The 25,448-nt window shown below is 43.7% G+C and overlaps 1 protein-coding gene across 1 annotated transcript in view; it reads right to left on the reverse strand.

Moving 5' to 3' along the window:
* Positions 1-25,448, reverse strand: part of STS (steroid sulfatase) — a 217,899-nt gene that overhangs the window by 154,686 nt on the left and 37,765 nt on the right. The window contains exons 2-5 of the mRNA XM_059720932.1: positions 22,066-22,199; positions 21,174-21,326; positions 10,482-10,603; positions 7,274-7,396 (exon numbers count right to left, since the gene is read on the reverse strand). Coding sequence (XP_059576915.1) covers positions 7,274-7,396; positions 10,482-10,603; positions 21,174-21,319 — 391 coding nt within the window. The 5' untranslated portion in view covers positions 21,320-21,326; positions 22,066-22,199. The remainder of the gene's footprint in view (positions 1-7,273; positions 7,397-10,481; positions 10,604-21,173; positions 21,327-22,065; positions 22,200-25,448) is intronic.

Consider the following 25,448-nt stretch of genomic DNA (forward strand, 5'->3'; position numbering starts at 1 on the left):
CAGGTCAAACAACATGTGTGATTTAGTAATATTATAAAGTGAATTTAAAATGGACTTCAGTAAAACCAGGAACTGGGAGCCAGGAAAAAATAAAATTGTAGTGATTAATTGAGAGCTTTTACTAAATGTACCAGTGCCAAGATGAACATCAGCCTTGGATGAGTTGCTTGGTTACATCTTAAACCAGACAAGTTAGGCACAGTACTGATGAGCTTGGAGAATCAATATGAAAAATTAATACAATTTATATCAGCAACCTTGAATGAGGGAGAGCAAGTACCATTTTTATGAATGGTGAGTAATTTCCAGGGCCTACAGATCCTAAACTGCTCCTGGGTGTCCAAGGACTGTTTATGACCAACGACGCTTTTTTTTTTTAAAAGAAAAAAAAATTCCATAGCTGACAAAAAGAATGAGACCTTTTCTCAAATATGTGAGCCTTGATGCAATAACCCTTAACTTTGACATCTTGTAATTAGATTGCAATACTTTGTTTTACAATTGGCTATACCCTGCAGGACCTTTCTACAGAATGCTACAACTTGGGGTGCTTACAGGCATGAAGAAACAAAACAAAACAGTTGTTTACTTTCAGGTCAGCATGCCCCAACACAGAGTACAGTGCATCCCCAGAAGAGGATTTGGGTCAGTTTGACCCGGCTTGCGCAGTGTCTGTATAGCTCACGTGCTTCAGTGGGGCTTTTTGGCATTTTTTATTTAATAGCTGATTGAATCAACTATTAGATAAAAGCACCAAAAAGCCCCACAGAAGTGCACAAACTATACAGATGCTGGGGAGCCAGGTCAAACAGACCCAATTCCTCTTCTAATTTAAAGTTATGTGACCTGTCCTAGTTTCCAGTAATTCTGAGTGGAAGTCCGAAGTCGTTTAGGTTCTAAATTATCATGTCTCAGGATATTCTGTCAAAAGCTGTGTTTGAACTTAAAGTTATTGCTCTCTTAGTATAAATGAGAGGGAGCTGCCATCATGATGTTCTCTGGTAGGTCCTCATTTTGGAACTGATTCCCTCTTGTTTCTTCAGAACCCAGGTTTCTTAATTTTTTGGAGACACTCTATTTTCTCTCATTTTTTTGCTCAGGTGCTTGAGTTGCCTGAACATTGAGTTGTTTATATTAAAAAGCACTTCTTCAGTATGATTTTTATTCTTTACCTAAGGGATAGGTGTCAAAAGTATAGGATAGACAATTAGGCTGCTTACAGACATTTAAAAAAAAAACCAAAACAAAACAGCCCAGTTCATGTCCAGAAGAGGCATTATGTTAGTTGGACTCAGTTTACCCAATATCTGTATAAATCAAATGCCTTAGTGGGTTTTTTTGGTACTTTTATCTGATAGCTGATTGAATCAGCTATTAAAGCACCAAAAGTCTCGCTGAAGTGCCCAATCTATATAGATGCTGTGGAGCTGGGTAGAACTAATGTGCTTCTTGTTCTGGTAAGGTGCAATTTTTCTTTTTGTTTTTTGACACCTGTTAGACATAGATTATGTATTTGAAGAAATAGGTCAATATGAAATCTTGAAGGATTTATAACCAGGGATCCTGGCTTTCTCTGATAAAAAAAATCTTCAGTTTTCAGGTGAAAAAAAGTAACTGAAAATCTACATTTTTCCATAATTAAAATGAAACACCACTCATACACACACAATGATGTTTCATTTTGATCACGGAAAAATGTGGATTTTGGATTACTTTTTTAAACCTGAAAATTGGGGATTTTTTTAATCAGAGAAAACCAGGATCCCTGTTTATAACAGATTCCTAATGAAAGACCATATTCCAATATAACATACTAATTAAATCCACCAGGACGGTCCCAGAATGTCTCCCAATCTCTAGCTGAGTTAAAATATCCAAATCTTGTAATTTCTCGTTCTGAGGAATTCCAAAAGACATCATGTCTAAATGCAGTCAGAGGACATCATGTCTGAATATAGCCATTAAAGTTCTAATACACTGGGAAGAAAAGGATGAGAGCAAGGAGAGCAAGGAAGGACCAATGACTTCTACTGCATATACATACTATGCAATACATGAATATGCAATGGATGACTATGGATACAGTGATACATTGCTGAACACTTACAGCCTCTAAGTCTGGAAAACTTGATATAGCTTGTTACATCTGAGGCTCTCAGGGCTTTTATTTTTCCATTTCTATTGCTGGGAGCCTGGAAGTTCTCATTCATGTGGCAGCCCCATAGCTGCCTACCTTGGAAACACCAGGCTCAGAGGGTAGTACTCAATGGCACAATGTCCTGTTGGTAGCTGGCATCAAGTGGAGTGTTCCACAGGTTGGTCCTGGGATTGGTTTTGTTTAATACATTCATCAACGACCTGAAATATGGGATGGAGTACCCTCAGCAAGTTTGCAGATGACACCAAACTGGGGGAAGTAATAGATACTTTGGAGAATAGGGATAGGGTTCAGAGAGACCTTGACAAATTGGAGGATTGGACCAAAAGAAATCTCATGAGGTTCAATAAGGACAGGTGCAGGGTCCTGCAATTAGGAATAAACAATCCCATGAACCAGTATAGCCTGGGGACCAAGTGGCTAAGCAAGAGCCCTTCAGAAAAGGACCTGGGGGTTACAGTGGACTATAAGTTAAATATGAGACAACAGTGTGCCCTTGTTGCGAAGAAGGCTAATGGCATACTGGGCTGCATTAATAGGAGTATTGCCAGCAGATCAACAGAAGTGATTATTCCACTCTATTTGGCACTGGTGAGACCACAGCTGGAGTACTGTGTCCAGTTTTGGGTCCCCCCACTATAGAAAGGATGTAGACAAATTGGAGAGTCCAGCAGAGGGCAACAAAAATGGTTAGGGGGCTGGAGTACAAGCCTTATGAGAAACTGGGGTGAGGGAACTGGGTTTATTTAGTCTACAGAAGAGAAGACTGAGAGCTATTGAAGGGTGGTTCTAACGAGGATGGACTGTTCTTAATGGTGGCAGATGACAGTGCAAGGAGCAATAGTCTCAAATTGTAGCAAAAGAAATGTAGATTAGATGTGAGAAATAACTTTCTCACAAGGAAGATAGTAAACCACTGGAACAGATTACCTAGAGAGGTTGTGGAATTTCCATCCTTGGGGGTTTTTAAGACCTGGGTAGACAAAGCCTTGGCTGGGATGGTCTAGTTGGGGATGGTCCTGCTTGGAGCAGGCGGTTGGACTAGATGACCTCCTGAGGTCTCTTCCAACCCTAATTTTCTATGATTCTATGATCATCAGACCACCAGGAATCCACACTAATAAGGCATTTTTAGATTCAACAAATCAGAATTTTCTGACAAAGCTCCTTTTTGTCAGAAAATATCTAATCAGGTTTATTTGCTGCCTCAAGCTGCATATAGACATTGTGGAAGAACTGGCAGGGAGCTACAAAAATGCATGTATCTGGTATTTACCTGAATCCAAGGTAGCTTCAAGTTTAAGACAACCTCCAATAATCAGATACTAGACATGGAAAATTTATAAATGTCTTGAATCTAATTTTTGGAGAGTCATCTCAAATTTGTCTCCACCAACCCTGCAGCAGGGCAAGCTGTGGCAGGGGGTCAAATGGCATGACCCCCACCCTTTTTTACAAATCTCCCTACTATCTGTCTCTCCCCTGGCACTTGCACCTCTCCTTCCTGCCCTTCCTGGTGGCTGCCACCCCAATATGACCCCCTTGCCTTCACTCCTGACTGCCTCCACCATTCCTTAGCTCCCATGTAGGCACCCCTCCCTGCAGTGACTACATTCCCTGGTACCTGTACCACCACCACCACTTGTCACGCCTCCCACCTGCTCCCTCGGTGATTCCCTCTTCTGCTTGGCTCCTGCCACTGCCTGTCCCCCATGCTCATTTCCAGTAAAAGAAATATAGATAAATATATAGATAGAAGAGGTGTATAAAAAGCAAAAGAAAATATATACAAAAAAGAAAAAAATAAATAAAGTAGAGGGAAAGAAGAGCAGAAGAAGGCGAGGAAAAGCATAGAATAAGAGGGAGAGAGGTTTGAAATGGTGGCAATACAACTTTGAGGTGCAAGAAGGCATGGAGACATTCTTCTAACAATCCATCACAAGTGGAGGATGTGACAATTAATGTTTGGGAACTGCTGAGCTAGATTCAACCAAGCAAAGTCTCCCTGAGGTAGCAAGATGATTGGATGAGAATATAAGCAAAGGGCAGGTGAAATCTGCCTATCTTTACATCCAATATACAGCATTTTTCTTGTTTCATTTACATATGCTTCATCCTTAGTTTGAAGGTTCCCCTTCATTTTTTGAAAGCATCATTATACTCTAAGGGTATGGTAATATTACATCTCCTGGTTTCATAGGTTATCATTTAGGTACTCGGAGGAAATATCTCATTATAACCTCATGCAGATCTGGAGACCTGACAGGTTGTCGTGTTGCAGTGAAAGCAGTTAAGAAGAGTAAGCATTTGGTAAATCATCTTCCATAAAATGAGCTCTATTAGATTGGCTGGTTTTATTACAAACAGAAAAATAAACTTAATTCAGCCAGCCTTAAACTGTATATGGAGTGCTGAGATTTAAACTTAGGTTAAAGTTAGTGAATATCTCTGAATGGTACCAATGGTACATTTTTTCTACATAGATTATAGAACATATCTGACCAGCTCCCTGTTCTGAGTTTGTTAGAACATTGCACCATACTTTAAAAAATATCAAAGATGAAGGTATTTATCCCTTACAAGCTGCAGTATTTCAGGCTTAATTTTTGTAGGTGCTGAGAATCTGTAATTCCAACCTATACCACTTTGCTTGTGAAACTCAGGCATTTGTTGTGAATCCAGAAATCACATTAACTCAAGTTAGTGGCTATTTCTAAAAATTGTAAAATTGCCAATTGGTAAATAAATAGTAGAGTCTTTAGAATAAAAATTGCCATAAGTTCAATGTGCTCAGTTCAGAAAAAACCTCCCAACCTAAGTGCCTCAGTTGCCAAATTATTAAAGTACACTTCAAAATATTTTAATTTTATATACTTCAAAATAATAAATGATTGATTTATAACCCTGTATTATTTCTATACTTACAGATGTATCAGAATTGGCTATGTTAAAAGTATCCTGTCCTGGTTTAGGCAACAGAACCTTCTAAAATGGGTCTCAGAACCATGATTTGGACTCCCATGCATTACTTCAATACAAACTAAGAGGTAGCCAAGTTGTTAAGTGCTTTGTATATGCATGCATTTTCTCTGAATATGCTCAGGTCTCCTATAAGAGCAAATTTGTTGCATTATGTAGGAAAATGTAATGTGTCGATTAATACAATGTGAGCTATAGAAAGTTAGTGTGATTTTGGCCACTGTCACATGTTATATTTAATATGTGACTACCCAGCTAAGCACATCTTAAATTGTAACCCAGTCTATGTTAAAACAATTAATGCCATCATAAAACAAAAAATAAGCCACAAAGCCATTCCACAAAAATTGTGTATTAACTTTGTCGTGTAATAAATTTTTCTCTGTCACACCATTAATTGAATGGGTGGCCAGGTACATCCCTGCAGATAGGAGCCTGGATCAGATAATGGGACTCCTAGCTGTGGGATTGTCACAGAGCACGGAGGTGCCCTGCTCCTGAAGAGGGGAAACTGCTAGGGAGGGAGCCCTAGCAGTGACTAAGGTGCTCAGCTGTGGGTTGCCAGGGCAACCAAAGAAGGTCAGCTGACGAGAGGGGGGGGCAGGGCCTGGCTCCCTTATAAACCCTAGGGGCTGGGACCAGAGTCAGTTCCCTGCCAGCAGCCAGAGAGGTAGGAGCTACCTAAGCCAGGATGCAGGAAGAAGTCTTATAGGTACAGCTTATGGCAGCTCTAAGATGCTTGAGCAATGTTGTTATAGCCAGGTGGCTTATGTTTAAGTTATAGCCAGGAGGCTCCAGTTTGTGTTGCTGTTTGTTATACCAGTGGTTTGAGTGAGGCTATTAGGGGTTGGAGGAGGCCTCATAGGGAACCCACAGTAGCGTGGGGACCCCAGTGCCAGTAAGGGTGCAGCGTATGGGGTACATAGACCCCAGCCCCAGGAGAGGGCAGTTTCTGGAGAGCCCCAGAGAGGGGGCAGCCTTACTGGGAAGCCTAAGTTGGGCATGGTGAGCCCCAGAGAGGGGGGGCAGCATTATTAAGGAGCCCCAGTGTGGGCATGGTGAGCCCCAGAGAGGGGGCAGCCTGATGGAAGAGCCCCAGTGTGGGCACGGTGAGCCCAGAGAGGGGGCAGCCTTACTGGGAAGCCCCAGTGTGGGCACGGTGAGCCCCAGAGAGGGGGGGCAGCATTATTAAGGAGCCCCAGTGTGGGCACGGTGAGCCCCAGAGAGGGGGCAGCCTGATGGAGGAGCCCCAGTGTGGGCACGGTGAGCCCAGAGAGGGGGCAGCCTTACTGGGAAGCCCCAGTATGGGCACAGTGAGCCCCAGATAGGGGGCAGCATTATTAAGGAGCCCCAGTGTGGGCACGGAGAGCCCCAGGAGAGGGCTGCATTCATTATTGAGAAGCCCCAGTGAGGGCAAGGAGAGCCCCAGGAGAGGGCAACATTATTGGGAAGCCCCAGTGCAGGTGAGGTAAGCCCAAGAGAGGGCGTAGCATCACAGAGAAGGCCCTAGAGAGGGGGCAGCATTGTAGATAAGGCCCCGGAGAAGAGGGCGCAGAGTGAGAGGGGGCTGAGGAGAGCCCTACACCGGAAGGACCGTGCATCTAAGGAAGGAAGGCCCAGAGAGAACAGGAAGGGGCCAAACAGTGATAGACCTGAGTCAACAACTATTCCATCGGCGAGGTGTGGACTGCGGTGTAGGGGAGGAAACGGAGCCGCAGATAACGCCCCCTAGCAGCGGGACAGTACAAGGGCAGCCTCCTGCTAATCGACACTGATTTAATCAATTAAGAACAAGGCATGGCAGATGAGTAGGCGGGCGGTTGCCCCAGGAACAGGGGTGCGGGCCACATTTGGGTCGGCCCAGAGCAGGTACCTGTTACAGGGATCTTGCTACTTGCTGGTGCAGGGGTAATCTGGGATTATGATCCTGGCCTTACCCTGCCCCAGCAATAAGGCACAGCGGGATCAGATGTACATGGCAATAATGCGACTGTGGGACTGATCATGTGGCATGGCAGGATGCATAATTGTGTGGATTGCTCATCAGATTCCTTCATTTATTTACCTGCATATCTGGAAGGGTCCTTTGATTTAAACAAATGATGACAACGTGTGTGTGCGTGCATGCAATTGTACCTATTAAGGCTGTAGAATAACCCTTCTGCTTCACAAGTTTGGCAAAAGTTATTTCTTCAGAAGGAAGCCCACCAGAAGAGGCAGAAAATAAGAAGACACCAATCTGTGACAATGCAGCCATTCCTAAAGGAGAAAAGAAAAGAAAAAAAAAAAAAAAAAAAGATTATAAGGGGATAATAAAGAGAGAAATTTCATCCATTATGTTTGTTTTTTGTTTTTTGTCTTTTAAATGGTGACACTGGAAAAACATTTTACTACTGACTGCTAAGAAAATGTAAATGAGAAACAAGTCTGTTTCAGTTGGATTATTTATTAAAAAGTATAAAAATGTACATAAAAAAAAAAATCTCAAATGATTACTGGTATCAAAGAAGCAGGAACATCTCTCTTTGTAGTCCATACTATGATGCATCCAAGTACATTAGGGGAGCATTTGGCTTGCCTAATTAATTGCTGCTTATCAGAGTGAGTGAGCATTAAACTGATGACCTGAAGATCAACACTTCAAGGTTCTATTCCCAGAACTGCTATTGACTTCTTGTATGAATTTGGGTAACATAAAAGATATCACATTTACCCAAAGAACCTTGTCATATTATGAGACCAACTAAATAGTTGGAAAAATTGTTCTTTGCAAGCTTTTGTGCACTAACACCCTTCTTCAGGCATAAAGAGAGTCTGATGGTCTATTCGCTCTCTTGGATAGAATAGAAGCCAATGTGCAAAATGCAGGTGTGTGAAAATGCAACCTTGTGGCAGTGAGGATCAGTGGTGATGGTTTTGATGGTGTAGTTATTGTGGGGGTGGTGGAGATATGTTGGCAGGTTTTATATTTCTTCTCCTGGCATATTTATGTTTCTTGTCTGTCTATGTCCTTAAACCAACGCAGCTACAACCAACCCCCTGGTAACATAATATAGCATCTTTGTGCCTCATTGTAAAAGGAATACTGTGGAGTGCAGTTATAGATATTTCTAAGTGTTTTAAAATCTCAGATACAAGTCACTACTCAAATGACAGGTACTTTTAGTCATCTAAAAAAGCAGATTTTTTGAATAAGCATTTAAGATAACAGGTTGTCATGTAGCATAAATCAATGCAATCCTATTGGCATCACTGAAGCTGCTTTGACTGCCAGCAGCTAAAAACATGTTTTAACCATTGCTGCTGTCCTCCATGTTTTTCCCTTTTGTTGAATATTTGTGTTTTGGATTATTTTTCCTCGGGTCTATTAGCCTGAATTTTTTTTCCAAGTTGAATCTCATTTAATTATTTTCTAATCATGCATCTAATGCAGGGGTGGCCGGAGTTACTCATGCTGGGAGCCGCACCTGATCCTCCACATTAAGTTCAACAGCTTGGGGAGGGGAAGTGGGGTTGCAACCCAGTGAGAGAGCAGAGGGGCGGGGTGCTAAGAGGTGCTGAGCAACCCAGTGAGAGACCAGGGTCAGGGTGTGATGAGCTACGCGGTGAGGGTGCTGAGTGTCAAGTTGCTCTGGCTTTCCCTATGCCTGAAACAGCAGTCCCTGGAGAAGTGAGTAGGGGCAAATAGCAGGGCAAGAGCAACAAGTACTGTGCCGGTGAGCCACATGTAGCTCGCGAGCTGTGGTTTGGCCACTGTGGATCTAATGCTTCAGAGATCTTCTGTATCTATTCTGTGTCTACTTTTGTCTCTCTGCTGTTTGCAACTTCTCCCCATTTTGAAGCTTCTATACATTTAATTAAAAGTCCACTTACTATTTTGTAGATGTATAAAGTTATTAAATGAGACTCTGGGCAGATCAAATTTCAGCTCAACAAACCAGGTTTTCAGAAATAAAAACAAGTGTAACAGTGGCAAATGACCTGCTTGTGGCACATCCTATAATACTTAAATATTGGTTTCTCTTTGAAATAGAGCTTAATGGAAGAACCCCACAAATTCTATCAACCGACACTGATGCTGAAGCTTGTTATTTGATTTGAATGAACAGGAACATATTAAGCAGAACCCAGAGACTTGCTTTGCTTTTATTCCCAGAAGCAAGAACAGGAAATGCATTATCAATAATGAACAAGTGATGTGATTAATGTATGATGTTCTTTGCTAAAGAGTATGTTAATGGAATTTTAAGGCTATATGGCTAACCATCCCAAAACAAAACAAACCTTATCAGGCTGTAGATGGATAAAGCATTTTAAAAGCAGGAATTGTGAAAATTAAAGTTTCATGTATATAGAATGATTCTTACAGTGCAAGAAGGAAAACATGGCAGAGATATACATGGAAAGAAGACTAGAAAATCCTGATGAGTTAAAGATAAAAAGTTTCATAGAAACATTAGCCTTGACAATGTTCTGCTAAAACATATGCATAGATATTGGAGAACCTTGGCTACTAGGCATGGTTCCTTTGAAAACCTGAGAATGGTGATGATCTGAACACGGTGCAAGGTACCAGGGCATGCTCTTGGTGCTGTGCTGAACCATTTTCTGCTAACATATGAACCTTGGAATACATCTACTGGACACAAGGGGGTAGATTGGTGGGAAATTATCAGTCATGGGTAATCTTGCTTAGACCACAAGGTAGGAACATCTCTGGATTCTATGGCTCTGGGGAAGCCACATCACAATGACTACCTTGGAGTTGGGACCTCCAGGGCTTCCAAGGTCTTCGCTATGAACTTGGAAGCCCAGGAACCCTAAAACCTAATTCAAGCTGGGGTACTAAGGAATCCTTGTTTCCCAGTACATGATAGGAAACTTCCCTGACTCTGGGGAACTCCTTGTGCCAAAGTGGGAATCTCTGGGCTGCATCTGCTTCTCTAGGCTGGCCCTGGATCCAACTCTGGAGTAGGTGATGAGAAAGAGAATCACTAGAAGTTAGGGCAGGGTCAGGAATCCCAGGAATTTGGGTTACTGGCTGCTATGATTCATTTTGGAAAAAATCAAAATATTAAGTTTTCCCCTCAACATTTTATAAGATTCCTTTTCTGTGGGAAATTTCACAATTTCTAGTTTTTGTTCTGATGCAGAAAAATGTATTTTGAAACAACCAAACTTCTTTGGCTAAAATAGAATTCCAAATGTTGACCAGGCATACCCAGCACTAAGACTTAGTGGATACTGCCCTGACCCCAAGAAAACAAACCCACGCAGAGACAGAGACACAGACACCAGACAATGTAGTTCAAAGAATGATAAATAATAATAAAATGTATTTTACCTGATCTGATTGGGTATCGGCCTGTCAAAAAAGCTGCCCTGCTTGGGGTACAGAGTGGAGATGCTGCTATATGCTGAGTGAATGTCACTCCTCCTTTAGCTAACTTATCAATGTTGGGAGTCCTGGAGGAAGATAATGTAACAAATTATTTTGATTACTTGAAAACTGAAATGATAGAATCATAGAAAAGTAGGGCTGGAAGGGATCACAGGAGCTCATCTAGTCCAACCTCTGCTCAGACGGAAGAATCCCTGCCTATACAATTCTAGACAAGTGTTTGTCTAATGTACACTTAAAGAACTTCCAAGGCAGAAACTCCATAAACTCTGTGTGATTTGTTCCAATGCTTAGTCACCCAAATAGAGAGAAATGTCTTTCTAATACCCAGTCTACATCTCCCTTGCGGTGATTTAAAATTAATACTTCCTATCCCCTGCAGCCACATGGAATAATCTATCACCCTCTTTTTTTATAGCTGTACCTCAAGTATTTGAAGAATATTATCAAATCCTCCTTCAGCCTCCTCTTCTAAAAAGTAAATAATTTGAGCTCTTTCAACCTTTTCTTGTTAAGTCACATTTCCTAGATCACTAATTATTTCCTGTTCTCTTCTGGATTCTTTCCAGGTTGTCTATGTCTTTCTAAGAAGTGTGGTGACCCAAAATGGAACCAGTGAGGCCTCACTAATACTGAATAAAGTGGAAGAAGCATAGCCCTTGCCTTTCAAGTGATACTCTTGTTAATGCAACCCAAGCATGGGACTGGCTTTCTTTGCAAAAAGAGCACACTGTTGGATTATATTCATTTTATGGTCCACTAATATCTCTTGGGTCCTTTTCTACAGCTCTGTAGCCTTGCCAGTCATTTCCCAATTTGTATTTCTATATTTAATTGTTCCTTCTTAAGTGCAGGATTTTGAACTTGTACTTACTAAATTTAATTTGTTTTGGACCATTTTTACATTTCATACAGGTCATCTTGAATCGTTAATCCTAATCTCAAAATATTTGCAACTCCAACCAGTTTGGTGTCATCTGCAAATTTGCTAGTTAGTCCCACCCTTCAAATTATTAATGAAGATACTAAATGGTACCAGACCCAATATAACCATCTGGGAAACACAACTTAATAACCCCTCCCAAGCAGACATTGAACCATTGATGACTACTCCTTGCTCATGATGATCCAGCCAGTTATATATCCTCTTTACAAATGCTCCATCTAGACTGTGTTGCTTTAGCTTAAAATAAGTAAATAGTAAAATCAAAGCTCATAGAACAACAGTATCTAAAGTTTCTGAGATAAATCTTGGATACCATACATGATTCTCCCTGAAACCTAAGAAAAATCATCATCTGACTTTCAAAGACGTATGCTCGGGTCCTGTTTCAACTCAGGCAACAGTTTCTGCTTGTCTCAAAAAAATGTGTCAAGGCTCAAAATGGTAATTGTATGTATTTCTAAGGCACTCCTTAGGCATTTTCCAAGGTTCCCCTGGTGTGTCCCAGAAACCAATCCTATTTTGTACAGGAAGATGCACATAAAGCAGCATGGACTTGATTGTAAAGTATGGGTGACACCAACATTTTGCCCAACAACCTAATAGCTAAGGTGCTGCCCAGGATTAGGGAAGCCTGATACAAGGCTAACCTCATGCTAACCTAACTGCCCTGTCAACCTTTACCCCAGCTGGAAGCCTCAGTTTCCTGGCAGTGGGTCCCCACCTGCACTTGGTGGGACAAGTGGCTTCAAAATGGCCTTGTGCTCCACAATACAAGCAGAAGTTTGCTGCTTATTGCCAGTTCTTCTGTCTCTGACATGTGGGATCTCCCTGAATCAGCTCTTCCTGCTAATGGGGTTTGTGTACACAAAGGATGTTGCATTTAAATATCTGTCCAAGTCTTTCAGAAGAGGACTGGAGGTCTCTAGAAGTGGGGATATCCAGGTCAGGATGCTCCCTGCAAGTAGGTTAATGATCAGTTCCACCTTGGCCTGGATTGTGGGTTGGGTATGGAGGTACAGCATAAACAGCAGGTGACATAGATTTAGAAACCTCCAAAATGTCTTTGGATCCCCAGGGAACACTCAGGGAGCAGGACTTTGGGCTCATCTATGGCCCCTGCCACCAGAGGCGAGTCCCACTGCTGCCTGAGGGTTTCATTCTCATTTTGGAGGTTCTTTCTCAGCATTCACCAGGCTCTAGCCTGGGCCTCCTCCAGGCAGCCTAACTTGTCCTGTTTTTCCATCCCCTGCAGTTGTTCAACAAGGGCTTGTTGAACAAGCCTAATCAAACAAATCAACAAGTTGATCAACAAACAATCAACAAGTTGAACCTGTTCTATGACCAGGTTACGAAACGCCTGGACACAAGAGGAGGGGTGGATGTCATATACTTAGACTTCAGGAAGGCCTTCGATACGGTATCCCACCCCATACTGGTGAACAAGTTAAGAGGCTGTGATGTGGATGACTGCAGGGTCCGGTGGGTGGCAAATTGGCTAGAGAGTCGCACCCAAAGAGTCGTGGTAGATGGGTCAGTCTCGACCTCGAAGGGTGTGGGCAGTGGGGTCCCGCAGGGCTCAGTCCTTGGACCAATACTCTTTAATGTCTTCATCAGCGACTTGGACGAGGGAGTCAAATGTACTCTGTCCAAGTTTGCAGACGACACAAAGGTATGGGGAGAAGTGGACACGCCGGAGGGCAGGGAACAGCTGCAGGCAGACCTGGATAGGTTGGACAAGTGGGCAGAAAACAACAGGATGCAGTTCAACAAGGAGAAATGCAAAGTGCTGCACCTAGGGAGGAAAAATGTCCAGCACACCTACAGCCTAGGGAATGACCTGCTGGGTGGCACAGAGGTGGAAAGGGATCTTGGAGTCCTAGTGGACTCCAAGATGAACATGAGCCGGCAGTGTGACGAAGCCATCAGAAAAGCCAATGGCACTTTATCGTGCATCAGCAGATGCATGACGAATAGGTCCAGGGAGGTGATACTTCCCCTCTATAGGGCATTGGTCAGACCGCAGTTGGAGTACTGCGTGCAATTCTGGGCGCCACACTTCAAGAAGGATGCGGATAACCTGGAGAGGGTCCAGAGAAGGGCAACTCGTATGGTCAAGGGCCTGCAGACCAAGCCCTACGAGGAGAGACTAGAGAAACTGGACCTTTTCAGCCTCCGCAAGAGAAGGTTGAGAGGCGACCTTGTGGCTGCCTTTAAGTTCATCACGGGGGCACAGAAGGGAATTGGTGAGGATTTATTCACCAAGGCGCCCCCGGGGGTTACAAGAAACAATGGCCACAAGCTAGCAGAGAGCAGATTTAGATTGGACATTAGGAAGAACTTCTTCACAGTTCGAGTGGCCAAGGTCTGGAACGGGCTCCCAAGGGAGGTGGTGCTCTCCCCTACCCTGGGGGTCTTCAAGAGGAGGTTAGACGAGTATCTAGCTGGGGTCATCTAGACCCAGCACACTTTCCTGCTTATGCAGGGGGTTGGACTTGATGATCTATTGAGGTCCCTTCCGACCCTAACATCTATGAATCTATGAATCTATGAATCCCCTGAACTGCCTGCTGGAAAATGGGTGATCACTTCCTGGAATTCAGGAGCTTCTGGGGCCTATGAAGGCAGAATGGGATTCATACTTCCACTCCTGGGTTCTGTCCTGCAGATCTGAAAAGGATAGTCCAGGAAACTGTTAGGGATTGGGTGTGGATTAGCTGACCTAGTGGTTAAGCACCTGAAGTACAGGTGCAATCCAGGTTGGCTTCCCATGAGCTGGGGGAGGGGTGGGGGTTGCAGAGGAAGGGTTATGGAGGGGCCTTGCACTGAAACTGGAACCAGGAACTGTAGCTGAAGTCAAGACTGACAGGGGTAAAAAGCTGGAGCCTGAGAAAAGATAAGCTGAGGGTCCACTAGGATGACAAACCAAAAGTCAGAGGTCAAACCAGAATGAGGGGTGCCAATGGTCCTACCAGAATTGGAAGCTCGAATTAAAAATTCAGAGTCAGCAAGAAGCACACAAAGGGTCAGGACCAAGGACTTTAACTTTTGCCTGGCCAAGGATACTGGAGGCTGGGTCTGGCCAAGGATACTGGAGGCTGGGCCTGGCTTTTAAGGGGTGGAGCAGGTGGGGCCTATTGCCTGTGGTTTCAGGGGACTGGCTGGCCCAACTCCCCAGCTAGGACAGGCGCAGCTTTGGGCTTGCTGCAAGTAGCGCGTGTTCAGTGGATAAATTGCCCTGCTTCCCTATTTTAAGCTGACCATGTCTGGACTCTGCTCTGGCCTCATTACATTCATCCCCACTTAGCTAGTGCCCTCCCAGGCTTTAAAGCAGCGGCTCTCAACATTTTTTAGACTCAAGGATAGGCTTGGATGCCTTTGCAAAATTCAAGCTCTTAGTTTTCACTCTCTTTTTGACTACAGAGAAATAAGAAAGCTGTTTTTCTGTTGCAAGGAACTAAAAAAACACAAAACAACACAGCTGTGGATTTCCATTTGAAATCTTTGGGTTTATCTTGAGAAACATGTTTGTAAACCAAACAGTGCTAACACTGTGTGGCACCCTGAGGCATCCTTGAAAGGATCTCAAGGCACCTCAGGGTGTCATGGCACCCTGGTTAAGAACCACTGCTTTTGAGTTCCTTCCCTGCACCTTCTCTTTAACAGCGCAGGCTGACAGGAGCTCTTTTTCTACCTGAGGTCAGGACTAGACTGAATCCCAAGCCCTTGGCTCAAGGTTATGTGGCTTCTTTCTCCTCCCACTTCCAGTCATGACCTGCATTCCTGGCAAGCAGCCCAGGTGCTGATAATTTCCCTAAATCTGCAGTCTTGTACACTAGTGCCTGTAGTTTGCAGGATGACTCTAGTGGTCCTTTTCTGTGCTGCATGAATGTTTGCAGGGCACTTGAACATGTGACATGGACTTAGTTCTCCCTAAATTGAAATGGTGGGGTTTTAATTGGTGGGTTTTTAATTGTTACAATTAAAAACCCACCGTTTCAATTTAGGAGTTTCATCACTGTTACAGCGAGGGGCCTGATTCTTTTTTTTTTTTTTTTTGGCAGAGCCTTCTTGTGGCCAGGGGGGCGATCTGACTTTGGGGCAGCACCCAGCTCAATAACCGCCCACCTGGGCAGTCCTAGGGGCCGCTGCCACTGTGGAGGAAAGGACCAGGCCCCCCACAACTCAGACGCTGCTGGGAAGGTGTTAGGAGGGTGACAGGATATGCTGGCAGTCGAAGAAGGTAGCAGGGATGGTGCACTGGACGCTGGAAAACCGCTAAGCTAAAGCTTCTACCAGCTCCCCCAGGCTTCCAGTGCTCCATGCACTGTCCTCCACCACCTTCTTTGACCACCAGCCCACTCTTCTGCTGCCTCCCTGTGCTGCCCCAGGGATAAGATGGGTGTGTTGGCAGCTGGAGAAGGCACTGGGAATGGTGCATGGGGAGCTGGAAGCCCAGCAGGAGGGATCGGGTTTGGATGTATTGCTGCAATTTGTTACATAAGTAAGTTAAAATATATATCGGGATGTATTCTAGTTTGCTACATAACAGTGTACGTGTACCCCCTGAGAGTCCCGGTGCACCCCCTGTCATGCACCGTTCCCTACTTAGGCGATGGGTGGGGGGGCAGGCAGGAGTGCTGGTGCCCCCTCTGTGAGCACTGGTCAAGGTGTGGGAGCACTGAATGAAGTGGCCGCTTCCAGTTCCGGGTGAAGCAGCTGCTTCCAGGTGAGTGTGATCAGCCATGGGATCCACCCTCCCCCACCGTTGGTGCAATCGGCTGCGGGGGGACCTCCCCCTGGTCGCTGACTGGTTGCTGGGGGGGCATGTGTGGCACAAGTCACCCAATATATATTTTAGTTTACTATATAAGAAATTGGAGCAATACATCCTTCCCTGAGCCTTCCTGCTGGGCTTCCAGCTACCCCATGCACTGTCCCCAGTGCCTTCTCCAGCCACCAACACACCCAGCTTACCCCTGGGGCAGCAAAGGGAGGCAGCAGGAGGATGGTTGTGTGGGCTGGTGGTCAGACAAGGTGGTGGAGGACAGTGCATGGAGTGCTGCAAGCCCAGGGGGGCTCGCACAAGCTTGGGTTTAGCGGGCTTCCAGTGTCCACTGCACCATTCCTGCCACCTTCTCCACTTGCCAGCACACCCAGTCACAAGGTTCCCTCTAAGCTGCGCGCATGTGCGGCCATGCACGATTAAAAAACTTGCCACGCACCAACTTTTTAATGCTGCACACCCGCCTGGAGAGAAGCTGGGCGGGGAGTGTGGCGGAGGCACCAGGGCCAGTATGGGACAATTACCAAAGGTAAGCTCCTCACTCCTCATGCAGGGCAGGCAGTGGCTCCTCCCTGAGACAAGGCGAGGCAGAGATGGGGGCTGGCTTGGGCTCTGCTGGCTCTGGGGAACTGCTCCACAGCCCTGCATTGCCTCGGGGAGCGAGAAAGCACATGGCATCAGGGCTGGAGAGCGGCACAGTTCCCCAGAGCTGGCAGAGCCTGCGGAGCAGTTCCCTGGAGCCAGCAGAACCCATGCCAGCCTCCAGCCTCAGCCTCAGCCCCCATCCCTGCCTTGCCTCACTTTGGGGAGGAGCCACTGCCTACCCCGTGTGAGGAGTGAGGAGCTTACCTTTGGTAAGTGTCCCGCATCAGCCCTGGTACCTCCCTTTCAGTTCTATCAATTGATTGTGTCTGGCCCATGGCTGGGCCACAGCACACCACTACACTACTCTGGGCAGCAGTTAGCATAGAGAAGGGTGGTGGTTGAACCCTGCCCACTCCCACCTGGACACTTACTATGGGACACTTACCGGTGGACTGTGCCAAAAGGGGGAGGCGGGAGTGGAGTGGCGTGTTCACGGACCCAAGTGGCGCACTCATGGACCACTACTCCTTAGAGGGAACATTGCCCAGTCACCCTCCTGCTGCTTAATGTACATGTTCAGTGGCATATTGCACTGTAAATAACATAACAACATCATTTACAGCACAATATGCCACTACACATGTACATTGTGACAAAATTAAACCACAATAATTTTATTGCAGTAATTAAACTGCAATAAAAGGGCAATTAAACTGCTAAAAAAGGCAATTTTATCATGTGCACAAGTGGCCCTGGGCTGTACCTTTATTCTTAAAGTAATAGGAGCCCTTGTTCTCCATTGCATGAAATTTTGTGCCTATATGGTTGTATTAAATTGCTTCTGAGCATGTGTAGTAGGCCAGGTCTAGGCACTTAAGGTGGAATTCTATTTTCTGTTCTGCTCCTAAATGACAGTATGCTAGCTATGTACCTGGCCACTGCATTGGACTCTGGATTGTAGACCCATCAGCATGAGTGCTTAGACTGTGCTTGTGCAGTATGCTACATACTGGCTGGGCACTTATGAGTGTACTGCAGGATAAATCTAGGGAAAAAATATTGCCATGGTGGGGGGAGGGAGAGGGCCTTTCCATGTTTTAGTTCCACTAGTAAGTAGCTAGGGAACTTTCCCAGGAAGCCACAGAAATTGGTTTTAGAGCCGTTTCACCCAGCTGAGGTTTGAACCTGCATTTTTTGCTGACTTCCTGGCAAAGTGATAAAACATCTATACTACAGAATAAGCATTTTCTCAGGCCTTCCTCAGTGCTCCTTTTTATGCTGAACCACTGTCCATTGCTTTTAAAAGTCATTAGATAAAATGCGGGACAGAGCTGTAATGCTACCCTGAACGTCCACAGGTAGCAAATAGTGGAATGACCTTCAGGGAAGGTTAGCTGTGAAATAAGCAGGGGTAACTGATGAATATAACTCTGATGAATAAGCAGTCACAGACCAAGCAGCAGGAGCACCAGCAGGATGTGGTGAGGACAGCAGATGGCAATGCTTTCTATCCTGAAAAGCCACATATATCCTTTGATGATAGAGTAACATGGCAAATAGAAGTCATCACTATAATAAGCATGCCTAGTCCCTAGCCCTGGGTCTACATGTCCTCAACAGTGGAACAAACAGAAGAGGATATTATAATTATTGCCACCCACTACAAATAAAGGATGGCAAGGGGGCCAGGAAACCCTCTTGGCTGAACAGGGAAATCCAGGAAAGCCTAGGGATGAAAAAAGAGGCATACATCCTGTGGAAGCAGGGGGTAGCCACCAAGGAGGAATGTACCTATTTGGTTCACACTTGCAGGTATTTAGTAAGAAAGGCCAAAGCAGCAATGGAACTCAGGCTGTCAACAAAATTAAGGACAACAAAAAGTCCTTTTTCAGGTATATAGGGAGCAAAAAAAAGGTGCAGGGTAACAAAGGACCCCTATAGACAGGCTAGAGCAATTAGTGACAGAGAGGAGGGACAAAGCTGAGCTCTTCAATGAGTTTTTTGCATTAGTATTCCTGAACACAGATAAGACATATTACCAAACTGGATGATAGACAGGCACATGGGAGACACCGGCCCACCAACGGTTAGTGTCAACCTAGTGAAGGGACACTTGGAAGGTGGCTTACTGTGTTCAAGTCAGTAGGCCCAGATGATCTTCATCCAAGGGTGCTGAAAGAATTGGCCGGTGTCATAGCAGAACCACTGACAAAACTGTTTGAGCACTCAGGGCAGGTCCCCGGGGACTGGAAAAGGGCCAATGTAGTCCCTATTTTCAAAAAGGGGAAGCAGGAAGATTCAGGTAACTATAGACTGGTTATTCTCACCTCCATCGTTGGGAAAACCTTTGAAAAAATTGTTAAGGAATACATTTGTGTGAGTCCAGCAGGAAAAGTAATGTTGAAGGGCAACCACTATGGATTCATAGTAGGTAGATCCTGCCTGCCTGACAAACCGTGTTTCTTTTTAGGACCAGATCACAAACTGCATAGATGCAGGAGTTGAAATGGATGTCATATACTTGGCTTTTAAAAAAGCCTTTGATATGGTGTCACATCCCAATCTCATAAAAAAAAATGACTGGCTGTGATGTACATGATTACACAGTCAGATGCGTGGCAAATTGGTTAATGGGACGCACCCAGACAGCAGTGGTGGACAGGTAGGTATCGAACTGGAAGGATGTGGGCAGTGGTATCCCACAGAGCTTGGTCTTTGGGCCAGCGCTGTTCAACATCATCATCAATGATTTGTACAAGGGAGTAGAGAACACGCTATCCAAATTCACGGATGACACCAAATTATGGGGCAAGGCAGACACACTGGAGGGCAGGGAGAGGATTCAGGTGGATTTGGACAAGCTGGAAAATTGGGCACAACAAAATAGGATGCCGTTTAAAAAGGATAAGTGCAGAGTACTGCATCTAGGGAGAAGGAATCACCAACACACATACAGATTGGAGGATATAACCTTCTAAGCAGCACAGCAGCAGAAAGGGATCTTGGAGTCATAGTTGACTCAAAGATGAACATGAGTCAACAATGTGATGAAATGATCAATAAAGCTAACTGCACTCTATCATGCATTAATAGTTGCATCATGAACAGGTCTAGGGAGGTGATACTTCCCCCTATGTAGCACTGGTAAGGCCACAGCTGGAATACTGCATTCAGTTTTGGGCACCACACTTCCAGAGGGGTGAGGATAGCTTTCAGAGGGTCTAGAGGAGAGCCACTGAAATGATTAGGAGCCTGCAGGATAGGTCCTATGAGGAGAGGTTGAGGGATCTGGATCTCTTTGGCCTGCTGAGAGGGGATTTGCTGGCTGTCTACAAATTTGCTGGGGGGGGGGGGGGGGAGAGAGGGGCAGCAAGGAATAGGAGATACTCTGTTTACCAAGGCACCCCTTGGAGTAACTAGAAACAATGGTCACAAACTGACAGAGAGGAGATTTAGACTAGACATTAGGAAGAACTTCTTGACAGTGAGGGTTACCAGAATATGGAATGGGTTTCTAAGGGAACTGGTGCTCTCCCCTTCCTTGGAGGTCTTTAAAAGGAGACTGGACAAACACCTGGCTGGGGTCATCTGACCCCAGCACTCTTTCCTGCCAAGGACGGGGAGTCGGATTTGATAATCTGCTGAGGTCTGTTTCAATCCTGAAAAACTATGAAATCTATTAAATAATCTTAATGTCTGCAGGAGAGGATGAAGACTGCAGTGGAATGAGATCCCAAGGTGTCTTGGTCTCCTTGCCATTAGATCAAGGTCCCATTCTGTCAAGAGCTGTGTAGAAGCTAAGGTGCAGCAGCTTTCCATGATAAAAGAATTCATGCACAGACATCTTCCATGAAAATTACAGACTGCTCCAAAATATATTGTTTGCAATTTTCATTTCAAATTGTGTTAAAAGAAAATTATCCATCATATTTTTTTCATTGGACTATAATTGATTTTTGTTTTGTTTTGTTTGTAATTTAGAGCTCTTTACTGGTGTAAATATATTTATCTAAGCATCTCCTTATGATCACAGAAAGAAAATGAAAACAAAGTTAAATAGTCTATGTTGTAGAAATAGTGTTAATGTATCCAGGCAAAATGAACCTTGCTGTAACTGTAAACACTGTGTTGTTTAAATATGTATTTAAACATGCATTGCATGTTTATATAGTATACAATATTACTGATAATATAATATTTTAATATGTATACAATAAAAAATATTTTAAAATATTTTTATGTCTTAACTTACTTTTAAGACAAATATAATATATATGCGTCTTAACATGCAGTGCTACTTCCCCAAAGCATATTGTCATACCTTAAAGTTTTGTTCCCATAGCATCCCAGGTCTCCTATACCAATGTCATCAGCCATGATTAAAATGAAGTTGGGATTTGAAGTTCTGTTACTATCAACATTCTCCATGACACACTGATAAAAGACTAGAAGTAAAAGAAATCTCATCTTCCTCCTGGTGGGTAAGAACAATCACAAAACATTAAAGATAAATACCTTTATTTGTCTTAGTGGTTTCTCTCTTTCTGCAACATTATTATCCTGGCTATTACAGTAAGAAAAAAATGATGAAGATAAAGTATTGTGGCTTTTGAGCTGACTTGTACAGTCAAAGTAGAAAATGTGACCTTGTTTTATCTTCCATATAGCTCTTTTTTAAAAGTATCTATAAAGTATTTTCCATCTCTTTTAGCAGATGTATATCCAAGTAAGCCACTTGCGAAGTATTTATCTCATTACCTCCTCACACAGGTCCATATACAGGATGAAAACTCTACTGAAATGGGATGATGTACTGTAATTGCCTAAGAGAGAGGAGGATTAGACTTGATGAGCCAGGTATTACTTTCCAGTCTTATTACTGTGTTCTATTACAGCGGTGGCCAACCTGTGACAAAAGTGCCATAAGTGACAAGAACAGTTTCTCTGTGTGGCATGAGGCAGAAAGGGGAGGGGACAGGAAGTATAGCAGCAGATAGGGCAGGAAATAGAAAGCAGAGCAGAAGATCGAGCAGGAAGTACAGAGTAGGGAGCAGAAAACAGAGCAGCAGATTGGCCAGAAAAAGGGGATTGAAGTAGCACTTGGGGAGCACGTGGGGCTAATGGCGGCAACCCTACCAAAAAAAGGTCCTCCCTCCTCCTGTTCTATTAGATCATGGTAGCATATTTCATTAGTATAAAAGCTCAGTTCCTACCTTTTTTTCCAGCTCCTGTTCTAGGTCCTTTCTTCATTTGAACCAGGCAACTTTCTTCTCAAGGCTGTCTCACCCAAGTGGATCTAAAAGTTCTACCTTTTCTTGACCTTGACTTTCCAATCTTTTCTTTACAGCTGTGAAGAAAATGCCACATGATAGAATTTCTGTTTCTTTCTAGCTTACTTTCCTTATAAACCTAGGCAATTATACACACACAATAATTTATAATTAAGGGACTTGTTTACAAGGTCAAGTACTCAAAATTTAGAAAAAGCTAGAACCAAATTTTCCTGTGAAAACCTAATTAAGCTCCTTGTGGGCACACATTATGATATGGTCTTTAATTCTATGATTTTATAGATTTTTCTTCATGAACAGTAACTGTGCAAGACAACTTTTTTTTAACCTTAGAAGCAATAGAAAGCAGAAGACCTTCCTAATGTTGGAACATTTGGTTCTAGGGAGTACAGATACTGTAAAATCTGAAGCTTAGTTATTTAGTCATTTCATTTGGGAACACCTATAAATTTTCACACTAGCTGCAAATTTAGTCTCCACTCCCTTCCAGCACACAGCAAGACAACTGTTTTAGAGACAATTCAACACCATTTAAAATTTCAGGGACATAGCATAATTCTGTTGTACTCCTATGCTATCATGAGTCTGTTCAGCTAGATGCTGAATTATTTGTTTGGCACATACAAGAAATTTATAAGCTCACAACTATAAGTCAAGTGCAACAGGTAAAAAATAAAATCTTTGCTCTTAAGAAAGCTCTAACAATTTGCATTTAGCTAACCTTATTTATCTTATTTGATTTGCCAATGTACTATAACTATTTATGTTATTAAAACCAGGGATGCACTTCTGGAACTAACAGATACATTGTTTATATGAATCAAGTGCATCAGAGTATGCTGTGACGACTTTCACAAACTCTGATTACCAAGTTTAAGTTAATTGGGAAAACAACAAAACACAAAAAACAAGTCTGCAATTTACTTAGATTATATGGTCCAGAGCAAAGAAAGCTTTTTTCTACCTGTGGTGAAGTCAAAATGTAGCCAAAATGATCAAAACAAGCTTGCTACTGATGAAAATCTGAGTTTTGACAGACTTTTGTTTTTAAAAAAAAATAAAGAAATGGAACAAAATGGATATCATTTCTTAGCAGTTGACTGACTACTATTTACCTATGTGTCAGTAGAATCCTAAGTTGGATAGATACTAAAATAAAACTATAAACTGCCTAATAAAGTAACAGCTACCAAATTAACCTCTAAATGCTTTTTTTTTTCTAGAAGTATCATGTTGCCTTTTATTTTTAAAATATTTCCTATAATGGTGAGCTGATAACAGCTGCTCCCTTGGAAATACTACTGGAGCATCCTTTGTACATTTGCTAAAAGACCTACACTGGTTGGAGTTATCCTTAGGGAATCAGTCCCTGGTAAAGACCCTTAGATTTCCTTAACTGCAGCACAACAACAATTTGGTAACTGTAAACATATACTTCCCATCACTCTAGGACCAGTTACATGAATGTTTTCCTCCTTGGCTCACAAGCTGTTTTAATACTTTATATTGCTTTTCTTCTTCTGAACTGATGTCCATTTAGTGAAAGCACCTAGAAGGAGGGAAAGACTTACAGAACTCCTCTCCCACCCTAACTGCAAAATAAAAAATAATCAACATAATAAAGAAAAACTTTATCTGACTTCCCTTAAAGCTAGCAGATTTACTTTCACTTTTCTGAAAGTGATATGACTAGTGAGTAGAAAAATGGAACCCAGAAGAGCTTCTTCTGAATGTGGGGCAAGAAAAGGGAGAAATATATTAGGTGTTAAATGCTAGCATTCTGAATCGGTGGTCTTTTAAATTAAATCCACTTTTACACAGTTGTAAATGGCTGTCATTTCTAAGTGTCAGAAAAATTAAGCTTTGGAATAGTCTTCCAGGAAAGGTGGTGGGGCAGGAATACAAATTATTTTTAAGCTGGACAGGGCACCTTTATGGAACAGTTGGTATGGTAGAACAGGAAATTCTGCCTCAGTCAGTATGCGTGATATGTGAAGTCATGTGTTTATTGTTTTCAGGTTGAGGTATACTTGTAGCTCCCTTGAAATGTGGAAGATGTCTTGCAATCCTATGGCTCTGGCCTTTTCCTGGTTGGCAGCTAGGACCAGGAAGGATTCACTTTACCCCAAAAAGCTACTGGTTTCTAGGGGTTTTATTTTTGTTTTCCTCTGAAGCATTGGGACCTCAGCCACAGTGAAGGCTAGCGAATTTGGACTGGGATGCACTATCGATTCTGCTAGTGTGTTTAAATCTCAGAAATTTCTGACTAGAGGATTTTGTTCTTTTGCTTACAGCCATATAAATCAGCAAAAAGTCGAGAAGGAATCAGTAGATTCCCACTAGATCAGTAGATTCCCACTAGATCAGGCTGGCACAGCCCCAGTCTGATCTTCCTTCCTCTGTTTGGAGCATCATCCTCTTCTTACAATCTTCTAAACCTGTAACAACCAAATCTTTCCCTGACATTGCAGTACCTAGGCATTGGCTCAGCATGTTAATCTCACCTGATTTTACTTAAGGCAGGATATGGTAGTGTTCACATTTTGGGTATTGTGCCTGGTAGTTTTGTGTAGCTGAAGTGGTGATTTGGTGGATTCCTTGAGTCAATTATTGCCTGTAAACATGGAATTGAATGACCCAGTCCTATTGTTCCTGTCAGCCAGCTTGGGTACTAAAAGCAGTATAGACCAGGGGCAGGCAACTATTTTGGGTGGAGGGCTGCTTACCCAGTTTTGGGTAGCCCTGCCCCTTGACAGGTGCCCTCTGGTCACCATCTGGGACCAATTTCCCACAGGCAGCCCCATGCAGGCTGTGAGCGGCTACAGTGTGGGGCACCAGCCACGGAGCAGGCGAGGGGCCACTTTTCCCATGTTCAGCTTTTCCCTGGGCCACTCTTTCCTGTGCTCCTCCCCTGCCTTTCCTCCCACTTACCTGAGGTTCCCGTGCCAGGGTAGCCACATGGTCCCAAGCCAGAAGCCAGGGCTGGAGCTGGGGGGCCAGGGCCAGGTGGGCCCTGCTGTTGTGGGAGTCCGCTGGGCTTCTCCTGTGTCCTACTGCCCCTGGCTCCAGTCAGTTTTTACAGGAACCATGGGCCGATAAATATTAATTTTCTAAATTTTTAGGTGCCCTGCGGGCTGGATGGAATGGCCTCGCAGGCCGTATTTTGCCCACCCATGGTATAGACACATTACTTCTGCCATGAAACAGGTTATATTAATCTGGGCAGAGTGCTACACTGCTTCTTGTACCCAAGCTAGTTCAGATATCTCTGTACAGCACAGCTTTGTACTATATAGACACTAACT

The sequence above is a fragment of the Alligator mississippiensis genome, chromosome 1, assembly GCF_030867095.1.
Source record: "Alligator mississippiensis isolate rAllMis1 chromosome 1, rAllMis1, whole genome shotgun sequence".
NCBI classification, from domain to species: Eukaryota; Metazoa; Chordata; order Crocodylia; family Alligatoridae; genus Alligator; species Alligator mississippiensis.